At 40.1% G+C, this 13,818-nt stretch overlaps 1 protein-coding gene across 4 annotated transcripts in view; it reads left to right on the forward strand.

Annotated features, from left to right (window-relative positions):
- Positions 1 to 13,818, forward strand: part of ATG4A (autophagy related 4A cysteine peptidase) — an 87,493-nt gene that overhangs the window by 2,716 nt on the left and 70,959 nt on the right. Inside the window, exons 2-3 of one of the 4 annotated variants that reach the window (XM_085008146.1) lie at positions 100 to 276; positions 833 to 916. In XM_085008146.1, coding sequence (XP_084864272.1) covers positions 100 to 276; positions 833 to 916 — 261 coding nt within the window. The remainder of the gene's footprint in view (positions 1 to 99; positions 277 to 832; positions 917 to 13,818) is intronic. The other 3 variants (XM_021079699.2, XM_021079700.2, XM_085008147.1) reach the window with 3 other exon arrangements.

The raw sequence follows: 13,818 nt of genomic DNA on the forward strand, positions 1-13,818 counted from the left end.
AAGACCGCCTCACGTCGCCGGCTCCCACTGCCAATCAAAAAAGCCAGTAGAATCCACCAATCACCGATCTCCCTCGTTCCTTTGCTTCTTTTCCCATAGCAGGGCGCCTCTGGGAGTTGAAGTTCGAGCGCAGTTCCGGGAGGGGAGGCGCCTTTCCCGCTCTCTCCAACTCGGCCCCTAGCACCGCGGAACTACGAGTCCCAGGGTCCCTTGCGGCCGCCGTAGTCAAGTGGCCGGTGGAATTGGCCCAGGATGACAGCTGGAGAATGGAGTCAGGTACGGGGAGCGGCTTCTTGTGGAACTGGGGTGGGTGGTCGCAGTTGAGGCATTGAGTCGGTGACGCCAAATGGGTGCGGAATCACGGTGAGAGGGTTATGGGAGCCTAAAAGTCCTGTCCCTCGGGGGCCCTGACTTGCAGTGGTAAGCGGAAGGGAAAACGGTAGTAACTGAACACTACCTTCAGAACTCGAACCGGTGCCTGTGGCCACCTTACCCCTCGCTGCTGCCACCGCCAAAGGAATGGAATTAATTAGGGGTCAGTTATTCTGACATCTCGGCGGAGTGGCATTAGGGCAAAATTCAGTAACAGTAGTGAGAGCATATGACACCGTAGTAAGGTGATGTGCCAGGGTGATGCCAAAGGCAGGGTGTGATGCCATAGGAGCCACTTGATATCTGAGAGATCTCGGTGAGTTCATGGCCTGGTGACATCACAACTTGATGAGGGTCATCTTGACACTGTGGTATGGTGTTGGCTCTTTAATATCATGATAGTGAAGATGACACTGAGGCTTTACTAGAACTATTAAACTAATAGTGTTTCTATTTATAGAAATCCTAAATAGTGCCATAGCAGAAGAGATGCAAGGCTTATCCTTTATAGGACATATCCAGAAGGACATCATGCCAAAACCAGGTAATAATAAGAATACACTCGGAGTTCCTGTCGTGGCGCAGCGGAAACGAATCCGACTAGGAACCATGAGGTTGCAGGTTCGATCCTTGGCATCGCTCAGTGGGTTAAGGATCCGACGTTGCCCTGAGCTGTGGTAGAGGCTGCAGACGCGGCTCGAATCTGGCATTGCTGTTGCTGTGGCTGTGGGGTAGGCCGGCAGCTGTAGCTCTGTTTCGACCCCTAGCCTGGGACCTCCTGGGACCTCCATATGCTGTGGGTGCGGCCCTGAAAAGACAAAAAGACAAAAAAAAAAAAAAAAAAGAATGCACTCAAGAAAGAGACTGCTTACGTTTATATTTACCCTGCTGTGGTGTAGAATGTGGTTCTATAAAGAGCCAGATAATAAATATTTTAGACTTTGTGGACCAAAAGGCAAAATTGTGGATAATTTGTAGGTACCTATATGACAAGAGAGAAAACAAATTTCAACAAATGTTTATTGATGAAATTCAAAATATAATAATAATTGAGTACTTTTTGGTAATATGAGACTACTGATGAGAATAATGGAATTCTTTTTTGGAGGGATGACATTTTGTTTATTTGAGGCTAGTAGTCAGTGTTGCCTATCATCAAAATTGTTTCAAATGTGCATCTGTTAATGCTGATCTGTGATGAGATTTTATCTATTATGCCATTTTATCTTTGTGTCTTTTCACATAGATAGGTACTGCCAAATATCAATGTGACTCCACAAACATAGTCTTATAGTCTTATTTTTTATTTAAATACATTTTACATTCTTTTTTTTTTAATGGCTGCGCCTGTGGCATATGCAGGTTCCTGGGCCAGGGGTTGATTCTGAGCTGCTGGGCAGCTGTGGCAACTCTGGGTCTTTAACCTATTGTGTCGGGCTGGGTATTGAACCTGCAGCTCTGCAATGACCCAAGCCACTGCACTTGGATTCTTAACCCACTGTGCCACAGCAGGAATGCCTACATTCTTTTTTTTTAAATATATTATCTTCCATCACGGTCTATCCCAGGAGATTAGATATACGTCCCTGTGCTGTACAGTAGGACCTCATTGCTTGTCTATTCTGAATGCAATAGTTTGCATCTACCAACCCCAAACTCCCAGTCCATCCCACCCCCTTCCCCTCCCCCTTGGCAACCATAAGTCTGTTCTTAATGTCTGTGTCTGTTTCTGTTTTATAGACAGGTTCATTTGTGCCATATTTTAGATTCCACATATAAGTGATGTCATATAGTATTTGTCCTTCTCTTTCTGACTTACTTCACTTAGTATGATAATCGCTAGTTGCATCCATGTTATTGTGCAAATGGCATTATTTCATTCTTTTTTATGGCTGAGTAGTATTCCATTGTGTATATGTACCATTTCTTCTTAATATATTCATCTGTCGATGGACATTTAGGTTGTTCCATGTCTTAGCTATTGTGTGTAGTTCTTGGCTATTGTTCATAGTGCTGCAGTGAACATAGGGGTGCGTGTATCTTTTTTTTTTTTTTTTGTCTTTTTAGGGCCAAAACCACGGCACATGGAAGTTCCCAGGCTAGGAGTCTAATCGGAGCTGTAGCTGCTGGCCTACACCACAACCACAGCAGTGTGGGATCCAAGCCACATCTGTGACCTACACGACAGCTCATGGCATCACCAGATCTTTATTTCACTGAGCGAGGCCAGTGATTGAACCTGCATCCTCATGGGTACTTGTGGATTTACAATGTTAATTTCTGCTGTACAGCAAAGTGACCCAGTCATACGTGTGTGTGTGTGTGTGTGTGTGTGTGTGTACATACACACATTTTTTTTTCTCTGCATGTATTTTTTTTTTTTTTTTGTCTCTTAGGGCCACACACATGGCACATGGTGGCTCCCAGGCTAGGGGTCTAATCGGAGCTGTTGCTGCTGGCCTACACCACAGCCACAGCAATGCAGGATCCGAGCTGCATCTGTGACCTACACCAGAGCTCATGGCAATGCTGGATCCTTAACCCACTGAGCAAGGCCAGGGATTGAACCTGCATCCTCATGGATGCTAGGCAGAATTATTTCCACTGAGCCATGATGGGAACTCCTGCATGTATCTTTTTGAACTATAGTTTTGTCTAGATATATGCCCAGGGGTGGAATTGCTGGATAAGATAGTTCTATATTTTGTTTTAGAGGAACCTCCATACTGTTTTCCATAATGGTTGTACCAATTTAAGTACATTTTAAATTTCAGAATAACTTTAGATTTATGGAAAAGTTGCAAAGGCAGTACAGAGTTTGTGTACTTCTCATCCAGTTTCCCCTACTGTTCCCTTCCTATTTTAACAGTTTTTTGAGTGGTGTGTGTGTGTGTGTGTGTGTGTGTGTGTGTGTGTGTGTATGTGTATTTTTTTTTCCACACTGGCAATGGGCAGAAGTTCTTAGGCCAGGGATCAAACCCGAGCCACAGCAGTGAAAATGCCAAATCCTTAACCACTAGGCCACCAAGGACCTCTGGGTTATAAAATTCTCTCATTTCAAGTGTATAGTTAAATATTTTTAGTAACTTTACTGAGTGGTGCACCCATCATCATAATCAATTTTATAACATCTTCACTTCCCCCAAAGGATCCCTCATTCACTTTTATTTATAGTGAATCCTTGTTCCCACTCCTAGCCCCAGGTGACCACTGATCTAATTTGTCTCTATAAATTTGCTTGTTTTGGGCATTTCATCTAAATTAAATCAAACAACAAGTGATCTAGAGTTCCCACTGTGGTGCAGTGGGTTAAGAACCTGACGGCAGTGGCTCGAGTCACTGCAGAGGCATGGATTCTATCCCTGGCCCAGTGCAGTGGGTTAAAGGATCTGGTGTTGCCACAGCTGTGATGCCACAGCTGCAGCTCAGATTCAGTCGCTGGCCCAGGAACTTCCATATGCTGTGGGTGCAGCCATTAAAAAAAAAAAGTGGGAGTTCCCGTCGTGGCGCAGTGGTTAACGAATCCGACTAGGAACCATGAGGTTGCGGGTTCGGTCCCTGCCCTTGCTCAGTGGGTTAACGATCCGGCGTTGCCGTGAGCTCTGGTGTAGGTTGCAGACGCGGCTCGGATCCCGCGTTGCTGTGGCTCTGGCGTAGGCCGGTGGCTACAGCTCCGATTCAACCCCTGGCCTGGGAACCTCCATATGCCGCGGGAGCGGCCCAAGAAATAGCAACAACAACAACAAAAGACAAAAAAAAGTGGTCTTTTGTGCCTGGCTTATTTCCCTTAGCAAAATATTTTTGAGATTCATCCATATTGTAGCATGTATCAGTACTTCATTAATTTTTTTTGCCAAATAGTATTCCATTATATGAATATAACAGATTTTGTTTGTCTACTCACTAGTTGGTAGACATGTGGGTTGTTTCTAGTTTGGGGATATTATGAATAATGCTGCTAAGGACATTAGCGTGTGAGTCTTTGTGTGGATATATGTTCTTGTTTTTTGTTTTTGTCTTTTTAGGGCTGCACCTGCAACATATGGAAGTTCCCAGGCTAGGGGTCATATCAGAGCTACAGCTGCCGGCCTACATCACAGCCACAGCAACTCGGTATCCAAGCCATGTCTGCGACCTACACCGCAGCTCATGGCAATGTCAGATATCCTTAACCCACTGAGCAAGACCAGGGATTGAACCTGAGTCCTTATGGATACCAGTCAGGTTCATTACCCCTGAACCACAAGGGGAACTCCCCAGACATATGTTTTCATTTCTCTTTGGTTGGTACCTAAGAATGGAATTATTGGATCATATGGCAAATTTATCTTTAGCTTTATAAGAAACTGCAAAATTGTTTTCCAAAGCAGCAGCACTATTTTGCATTTCCATCCAGCAATGTATGAGGGTTTCTGTTTCTCTATTTCCTCACCAACATTTGTTATTGTCTGACTTTTTGTTGTAGTCATTCTGAATGGATGTGAAATGGTATCTCATTGTGGTTATAATTTGCATGTCCTTAATGACTAATGATGATGAGCATCTTTTCATTCACTTATTAGCCACTCATGCAGCTTTTCCATTTTATATTATGTATATTATATATATAATATATTATGTATATACAATATATTATATATAATATATTATATATATTATGTATATTATATATAATATATTGTGTATATTATATATAATATATTATGTATATTATATATATATATATATATATATATATATTGTCTTTTTAGGGCCATACCTGTGCATATGGAAGTTCCCAGTCTAGGAGTTGAATTGGAGCTGCAGCTGTTGGCTACGCCACAGCCACAGCAACTCTGGACCTGAGCTGCGTCTGCGACCTACACCGTAGCACACAGCAACGCTGGATCCTTAACCCACTGAGCAAGGCCAGGGATGGAACCCACATCCTCGTGGATACCAGTGGGGTTCTTAACCCACTGAGCCACAATGGGAATTCCTATCTTTTCCATTTTAAAATTGAGTTATTGTCTTTTTGTTTAGTTGTAAGAATTATTTACATATTCTGGATATGTGGATATTTTCTCACAGTCTGTTGTTTGACTTTTCATTTTCCTTCTTTCTTTTCTTTTCTTTTTTTTTTGTCTTTTTTAGGGCCACACCTGTGGCACATGGAAGGTCCTAGGCTAGGGGTTGAATTGGAGCTGCAACTGCCAGCCTATGACACAGCCACAGTAATGCCAGATCTGAGCCACATCTGCGACCTACACCACAGTTCACGGCAACACAGGATCCTTAACCCACTGAGTGAAGCCAGGGATCAAACCCACATCCTCATGGATACTAGTCAGGTTCTTTCTGCTGAGCCACAATGGGAACTCCAAACTTTTCATTTTCTTAATGGTGTCTTTTGAAGTGCAAAAGTTAAAAAAATTTTTTTTTGTCTTTTTAGGGCTACAGGTGTGGCATATGTAAGTTTTCAGTCTAGGGATCGAATCGGAGCTGTAGTTGCTGGCCTAAACCACAGCCACAGCAACGTGGGATCTGAGCTGCATCTGTGACCTACATCACAACTCACAGCAATGCCAGATCCTTAACCCACTGAGCAAGGCCAGGGATCGAACCTGCATCCTCATGGATGCTAGTTGGGTTCGTTACCACTGAGCCACAAGCAGAAATCCAAAAGTTCTAAAATTTGATGAGATCTAACTTAACATTTTTTTCTTCTGTGGATCATGTTTTTTGGTGTTGTACACTTTAAAAAACTGTATAGTTTAACATTTATTAGTATATTAGAGTTGTGTTACCTTCACCACAGTCTTATTTGGAACATTTCTATTATCCCAGAAAGAAACTTCTTGCCCATTTTTGCTCACTACCCTTTTCTACTCTCAGACCTAAGGCAACCACTAATCTATTTTGTGTCTCTGTGACTTTTCATTTTTGGGGCTTTCATATAAACAGGGTGATATAATATGTGATCTTTTGTGTCTGGCTTCTTTCACTTAGCATAAGGTTTTTGAAGTTTATCCAAATTTTAGTGTATGCCAATACTTCATTCATTTTAATGGCTGAATAATATTCTATTTTATGGCTACACTATATTTCACGTATCCATACATCAGTTGGTAAGTTCTACCTTTTGATTATTATGAATAATGCTGCTGTAAACATTTATGTACATGTTTCTGTGAAGACATGTGTTTTCATTTCTCTTGGTTCATATCTAGGAGTGGAATTGCTGGGCTATATGGTAACTCCATGTTTAACTTTGTGAGGAAGTGCCAGACTCTACCAAAGCAGTTGCACCATTCTCCCCTCCCACCAGCAACGTATGAGGGTTAGAATTTCTCCACATCTTTATCAATATGTATTAATGTCTATCTTTTTTATTATAGCCATTCTAGTGGGTGCGAGGTGGTATCTCATTGAGATTTTGTTGTTTTGACTTATGACAGCATGGGACATGTATAAGGCACGTTGACATTACTTGTGATTCAAAGAGTGTTGTTGAAATGACTTCCCTACAGTATGTTTCACATATAAGTGCTGTTTTGCCTTGTAATTTTATGTTGCGTTAATTAAGAAACATTATCACATCTGGAGCAAAAGCGATTTTCCAGGCCCAGTCACTGTTTGGTAATTGTGGTTGAAGGTAGTTCTTCTACTAGTTTAAAAATGTAAAAATTGGTGTGCTTTTGTGGCTCAACAAGTTAAGGATCTATTGTTGTCACTGCAGCAACTCGGGTTGCTGCTATGGCATGGGTTCGATACGTGGCCCAGGAACTTCCACATGCCATGGGTGTGGCCAAAAAAATGTAAATTAAAAAAAAATTTTAAAATTATTTCCCCAATTTAATTTTTTTTCTACTGTACAGCATGGCAATTATTCTTACCTTTCTTACTACATAAAAAACTCACAGCGGACTTGATTTGGCCTCCTAGATGTAGTTTGCCGATGGCTAGTGTATAATGAAAGTGTCTCGCATGTAGTAGGTGTTCAATAAATACTTATTCAGTTGACTACAGAGGTACAGCAGGCCTGTTGTATGGTATTCATAAAGAACTGGGAATAGTGATATTTTCCCTTTAATAGTACATCAGGAAATCGGATTTGATTGCTGGAAACAGCTGGAAAAACAACTCCAAGTGCCTCTCCTGGTGTGAGGCTTATTTGAGTAATCTTGTTTTATAGACGGTGTGTTGTGCTTTTGTTTTATTTGATGTAACAGGGTGGTTACCTTTCAATTCTGAGTTCCTTAAGGCCCAGGGTAAGGTATTCTTTGTCTTACGGAAAGCTGCAAGACAAATAGATCTCTAAGGATTTCTCCTCTTTTGTCACTGTCCCCAAGTATGGAGGAACAATGTGGTTACTGTTTATCTATCAAGAGTCAAAGGGGGCCCCTGTTAGGAACTGACTCCCTTGCTGCTCCTACGAGTGAATGTTCCCTTTTCTACTGGTCATCTAGAGTCTAGGTCCTGGAACATGCCCGGTTCATCTTCTGGACTTTAAGAACAACTAACATTTATAGATCACATGTGGTAGGTATTGAGGTTATCTCATTTAATCCTTCAGAAGAACCCTAGGAGTTAGGTACCATTCTTCCCCAGCCCTCACCTTTGAAAAGATGAGAACTCGGGCATGGAGAAGCAGAGCAGCATGCCTGAGGTCGCACAGTTTGGCAATAGTAGGAGCTAAGACCGAAATCCAATGCTATTCTACCCCAAAGCTCTAGCATTTAACCACTGCAACAAACTGCTCAAGATGAAATTATGTGTAAATGCAAACCTCAGATAATGCAATACTAATTCCTGTCAGAGCTCTTTGGACTGTAACTCTGCCTATGATTGTGGGGGAAGTGACATGTTTTTCAGGCTCTACAGCAATGCTGTCCAATAAAACATTTTATGATGATGGAAGAGTTCGATGTGCTGTGCTGGTATGGTAGCCTCTAGCCGCTGGCTTAGGCACTTGAAATGTGACTAGGAACTAGATTTTAAATTTAATTTAAATTATTTTTAATTTAAATAGCTTCATGGGGCTAGGGGTAATCATTTTGGACAATGCAGAGGGAGGCAGTTTCGCCCACTCGCCCCTTTCTAATTATCACTAAGTATTTTACCTATTGCAAATATTCTTTCCACAGCACAGCTGGAAATGAATATCTTCTATAGTAGAACAAACTTGAGGACACCCAACATAGGGTATGTGCAAATCAATGAACTGTATGACAGTCACAGGAATAGGTTCTGGCTTATCCAGAATGAAACGTCTCCCTCTTCCCACCACTTAACTAGATTTTGAACAACTGGCCTGAAGACCCTTCAAAACTGAGTTTGTCATTTTGCCAGATGCAGTTTGTTTATGCGGCTAGTTGCAATCGATTCACAGTAGCCAGTTGCCTGGTTTAAGATGAGACATTTTGGAGTTCCCGTCGTGGTGCAGTGGTTAACGAATCCGACTAGGAACCATGAGGTTGCGGGTTCGGTCCCTGCCCTTGCTCAGCGGGTTAACGATCCGGCGTTGCCGTGAGCTGTGGTGTAGGTTGCAGACGCGGCTTGGATCCCGCTTTGCTGTGGCTTTGGCGTAGGCTGGTGGCTACAGCTCCGATTCAACCCCTAGCCTGGGAACCTCCATATGCCGCGGGAGCGGCCCAAGAAATAGCAACAACAACAACAACAACAAAAGACAAAAAGACAAAAAAAAAAAAAAAGATGAGACATTTTAATCTGTGGCTCTACTATTTTCTTAAGCACGTTTTGATCCTATAGATAAAAACGTCCTTGGTATTGTATGTCACCAGCCTATACAAATCTTCTCCATTTAAAACTTCTCTCTCTCTCTCTCTCTCTCTTTTTTTTTTTTTTTTTTTTTTTGTCTTTTGTCTTTTTAGGGTCGCACCCGCAGCATATGGAGGTTCCCAGGCTAGGGGTCGAATCAGAGCTGTAGCTGGTGGCCTACCCCACAGTCATGGCAATGCAGGATCCGAGCTGTGTCTGCGACCTACACCAAAGCTCACAGCAGTGCTGGATCCTTAACCCATTGAGCAAGGCCAGGGATCGAACCTGCATCCTCATGGATACTAGTAGGATTCATTTCCATTGCGCCACAACAGGAACTCTGGGTGTTTACATTTTTTAAGGAATTGGTCCAGTTTATCAAAATTGTAAAATATCTGTATGTAGATTTGTTTGTAGTATTCCCTCTATCCTTTTGGTGTTTCCCTGTCTCATTCTGATATTAATAATTTGTGTTCTCTCTCTTTTTTTGTTAGTCTTGCGAGAGGTTTGTCTATTTTATTGATCTTTTCAAGAACCAGCTCCATGTCATTGATTTTTCTCTGTTAATTTTTGGTTTTTAATCTCATTGATTTTTGCTCTTAAGTTGATTATTTTCTTCCTTCTTCTTGCTTTGAGTTTATTGTACTCTTCTTTTTCTACTTTTTTTTTAAGGTGAAAAATTTGATTTTTTTTCTTTTTTGGTTTTTTAGGGCTGCATCTGCGGCATGTGGAGGTTCCCAGGCTAGGGGTCAAATTGGAGCTGAAGCCGCCAGCCTATGCCACAGCCACAGCAACACTGGATCTGAGCTGCATCTACACCACAGCTCACAGCAATGCCAGATCCTTAACCCACTGAGCGAGGCCAGGCATTGAACCCATGTCCTAATGGATGCTAGTCAGGTTTGTTAATTGCTGAGCCATGACGGGAACTCCAAAAAATTATTCAATTTTCAATTTGAGACTTTTCCTTTGTCGTAAGATAAGCATAAATTTCCCACTCAGCAGTGAATTAGCTACATATCACATATTGTAAAATACATAAGATCTATCCTCTTAAAATTTTAAGTGTATGTTACAGTATTGATAACTATAGGCATAATGTTGTTTTCATCTTGCATAATTGAAACTCTCTACCCATTGAATAGCAGTTCCCCATTTCCCCCTCCCCCTAGTCCCTGGCAACCACCATTCTATCTTCATTATCTATGAGTTTGACCACTTTCTTTCTTTTTTCTTTGGCCGCCCCATGGTGTATGGAGTTCCTGGGCCATGGATTGGATCCAAGCTGAATTGTGACCTAAGCTGTAGCTGTGGCAACATCAGATCCTTAACCCACTGTGCTGTGCCAGGGATCAAACCCCCATTCTGGTGCTGCAGAGACGCCGCTGATCCCCTGCATCAAACTCAGGAACTCTGAGTTTGACTATTGTATTTTTATTTTTAGGGCCACACCCATGACATACAGAAGTTCCCAGGTCTGGGGTCGAATTGGAGCTGCAGCTGCACTACAGGCACAGCAATGCTAGATCCAAGCTGCATCTGAGACCTACACTGCAGCTCATAGCAATGCTGGATCCTTAACCCACTGAGAGGGGCCAGGGATCAAACCTATATCTTCATGGATACAGTCAGGTTTGTTACCTCTTAGCCAGACAAGAACTCCCTCCCTCCTCTTTTAAGTGGAATGATGCAGTATTTGATCTACTGTGATTGGCTTATTGGCTTATTTCACTTAGCACAATGTCCTCAAGTTCCATTCATGGAACATATGACAGGCTTTCCTTTTTTATGGCAGACTAATATTCTTTTGTATGTATATACCACATATACCACGTTTTCCATTGATGGATATTTAGGTTATTTCTCTTTTTTTGCTGTTGTGAATAATGCTGCAGTGAACATGGGAGTGCAAATATCTCTTTACAATCCTGATTTCAATTCTTTTATGTAAATACCCAGACATGGTATTGCTGGATCATATAGTGGTTCTATTTTTAATCTTTTTCAGGGGTCTCTATACTATTTTCCACCACAGTGACATCATTTTACATTCCCACCACCATTGTAGAAGGGTTCCATTTCTCTATATCCTTGCTGACACTTGTTGTCTTTCTTTAAAAAATAGCTATCCTAACAGGAGTGAGACAATGTTTAATTAAGGTTTTAATTTTCAGTTTGCTGATGATTAGTGATAGCATGTTTTTCACATACCCGATGGCCATTTGGATGTATTCTTTAGAGAGATGTCTTTAAGTCCTTTGTGACCATTTTTAAATAAGGTTATTATTATTATTATTATTATTATTATTATTATTATTATTATTAGCTATTGAGTTGTAGGAATGCCTTATATATTTTGTATATTAACCCCTTATCAGACATATGATTTGTAGATAGTTCCTCCTATAATGTAGGTTGCCTTTTAATTCTGTTGATTGTTTCCTTTGCTGTGCAGAACGTTTTTAGTTTGATATAGTTTCACCTGTCTTTTTTTGTTTTGGTTGCCTGTGCTCTTAGTGTCATATCCTAGAAGTCATTGCCATGACCAATGTCTTGAAGTGTTTTCTCTAGGTTTTCTCCTAGGTGTTTTATAGTTTTAGGTCTTATGTCAAAGTCTTTAAATTTTGGGTTGATTTTTGTGTATGTGGTCTGAGATAAGGGTCTAGTTTCATTCTTTTGCATGTGGATATCCAGTTTTCCCTACAGCTTTCATTAAAGTGATCATCCTTTTCCCATTGTGTAGTCTTTGCACCCTTGTCAAAGATCATTTGACCATATTTGGGTGGGTTTATTTCTGGGCACTGTTCTGTTCCATTTGTCTTTATGCCAGTGCCATTCTGTTTTGATTACTGTAACTTTATAATATGTTTTGAATGTAGACAGTGTGAGGTCTCCAGCTTTGTTCTTTCTCAAGATTATTTTAGCTATTTGGATTCTTTTGTGGTTCCACATAAATTTTTGGTTTTTTTTTTCTATTTCTATAAAAAATGCTGTTGGGATTTTAATAGGAATTACATTGAATATATGGATTGATTTCTATAATGTGGGCATTTGAGCAATATTGTCTTCCAGTTGATTAACATGGAATGTCTTTCCATTTATTTGTACCTTTAAATTCCTTTCAGCAATGTTTTGTAATTTTCAGTATACATGAGTTTTGCCTTTTTTGGTTAAGCTTATTCCTAGGTAGTTTATTCTTTTTAATGCTATTTTAAATGAAATTGGTTTCTAAATTTCCTTTTCAGATAATTCACTGTTAGCATATAGAAATATAACTGATTTTTATATGTTGGTTTTGTATCTTGTAAAGACTTAATAATTAGATTATATGCTGAATTAATTTGCTAGTTTTAAAAATTTTTTGTAGAATATTTAGGTTTTTCTACATATAGGTTCATGTCATATATAAACAGAGCTAATTTTACTTTTTCCTTTCTAATTGAATGCCTTTTATTTCTTTTTCTTGCCTAATTACTCTGGCTAGAACTTCCATTACTATGTTGAATAGATATGATGACAGTGGCATCTTTGTCTTGCTCATGAACAAGGAAATCTTTCAGTTTCCCACCATTTTAGTTATGGACTTATTTATATATGGCCTTTATGATGTTAAAGTAATTTCCTTTTTTCCCTAGTTTGTTGATTGTGGAATATTCAACTTTTCATTATGAAAATGTATTGAATTTTATCAAATGCTTTTCCTACATCTATTGAGATGATCATGTGATTTTTTTTCCCTCTCTTCATTCTACTAATATGGTGTATAACATTGATTGATTTGCGTATGTTGAGGTATCCTTGTATTCTAGGGATAAATTACACTTGGTCATGGTGTATATTTTTTTAATTGCTGTTAAATATGGTTTGCTAGCGTTTTGTTGAAAATGTTTGTATCTGTATTCATCAGGAATATTGGCCCATAGTTTTCTTTTCTTGTAATGTCTCTTTTCTGGTTTTTACATCAGGATAGTGCTGATCTCACAAAATAAGTTGGGAAGGGCTCCCTCCTTTTCAGCTTTTTGAAAGAGTTTGAGAATGATTGGCTTTTGAAACTTTTTTTAAGAATAAAGTTAATTCTAGATATGAATTTAAAGTTAATTCTTCAAAAGAAGTTAATTTTTCTTTCAAGTTTTATAGAATTCACCAGTGAATCCATCTGGTCCAGGGCTTTTTATTTGTTGGAAGGTTTTTGATTACTGAGTCAATCTCCTTGCTAGTTATAGTTCTATTAAGATTTTCTGTTTCTTCATGATTTGATCTCGATGAGTTGTATGTTTGTAGGAATTTATCCATTTCCTCTAGGTTATCTAATTTGTTGGTGTATAATTGTTCATAGTCATCTCTTATAATCCTTTAAATTTCTACGGCATCCATTGTATCTCTGCTTTCATTTTTGATTTTATCTGAATCTTCTTTTAGACTAATGTAGTTAAAGGGTTTGTTTGTGTGTGTGTGTGTGTTGCTTTTTATGGCCACAATCCGTGGCATATGGAATTTCCCAGGCCAAGGATTGAATCTGAGTCAAGCCATGACCTATGCCACAGCTGTGGCAATACTGGATCCTTTAACCTGCTGCACTGGGATGGGGATTGAACCTGAGCCTCCACAGTGGCTGAGTCTGCTGCAGGCAGATTCTTAACCCACTGCACCACAGCAGGAAGTCCCAAGGACTGTTAATTTTGATGG

This window comes from Sus scrofa, chromosome X, assembly GCF_054392235.1.
Source record: "Sus scrofa isolate SSC_HxYL_T2T_F1_AM1 chromosome X, Sscrofa_HxYL_maternal_Yorkshire_Landrace_v2.0, whole genome shotgun sequence".
In the NCBI taxonomy this organism is placed as follows: Eukaryota; Metazoa; Chordata; class Mammalia; order Artiodactyla; family Suidae; genus Sus; species Sus scrofa.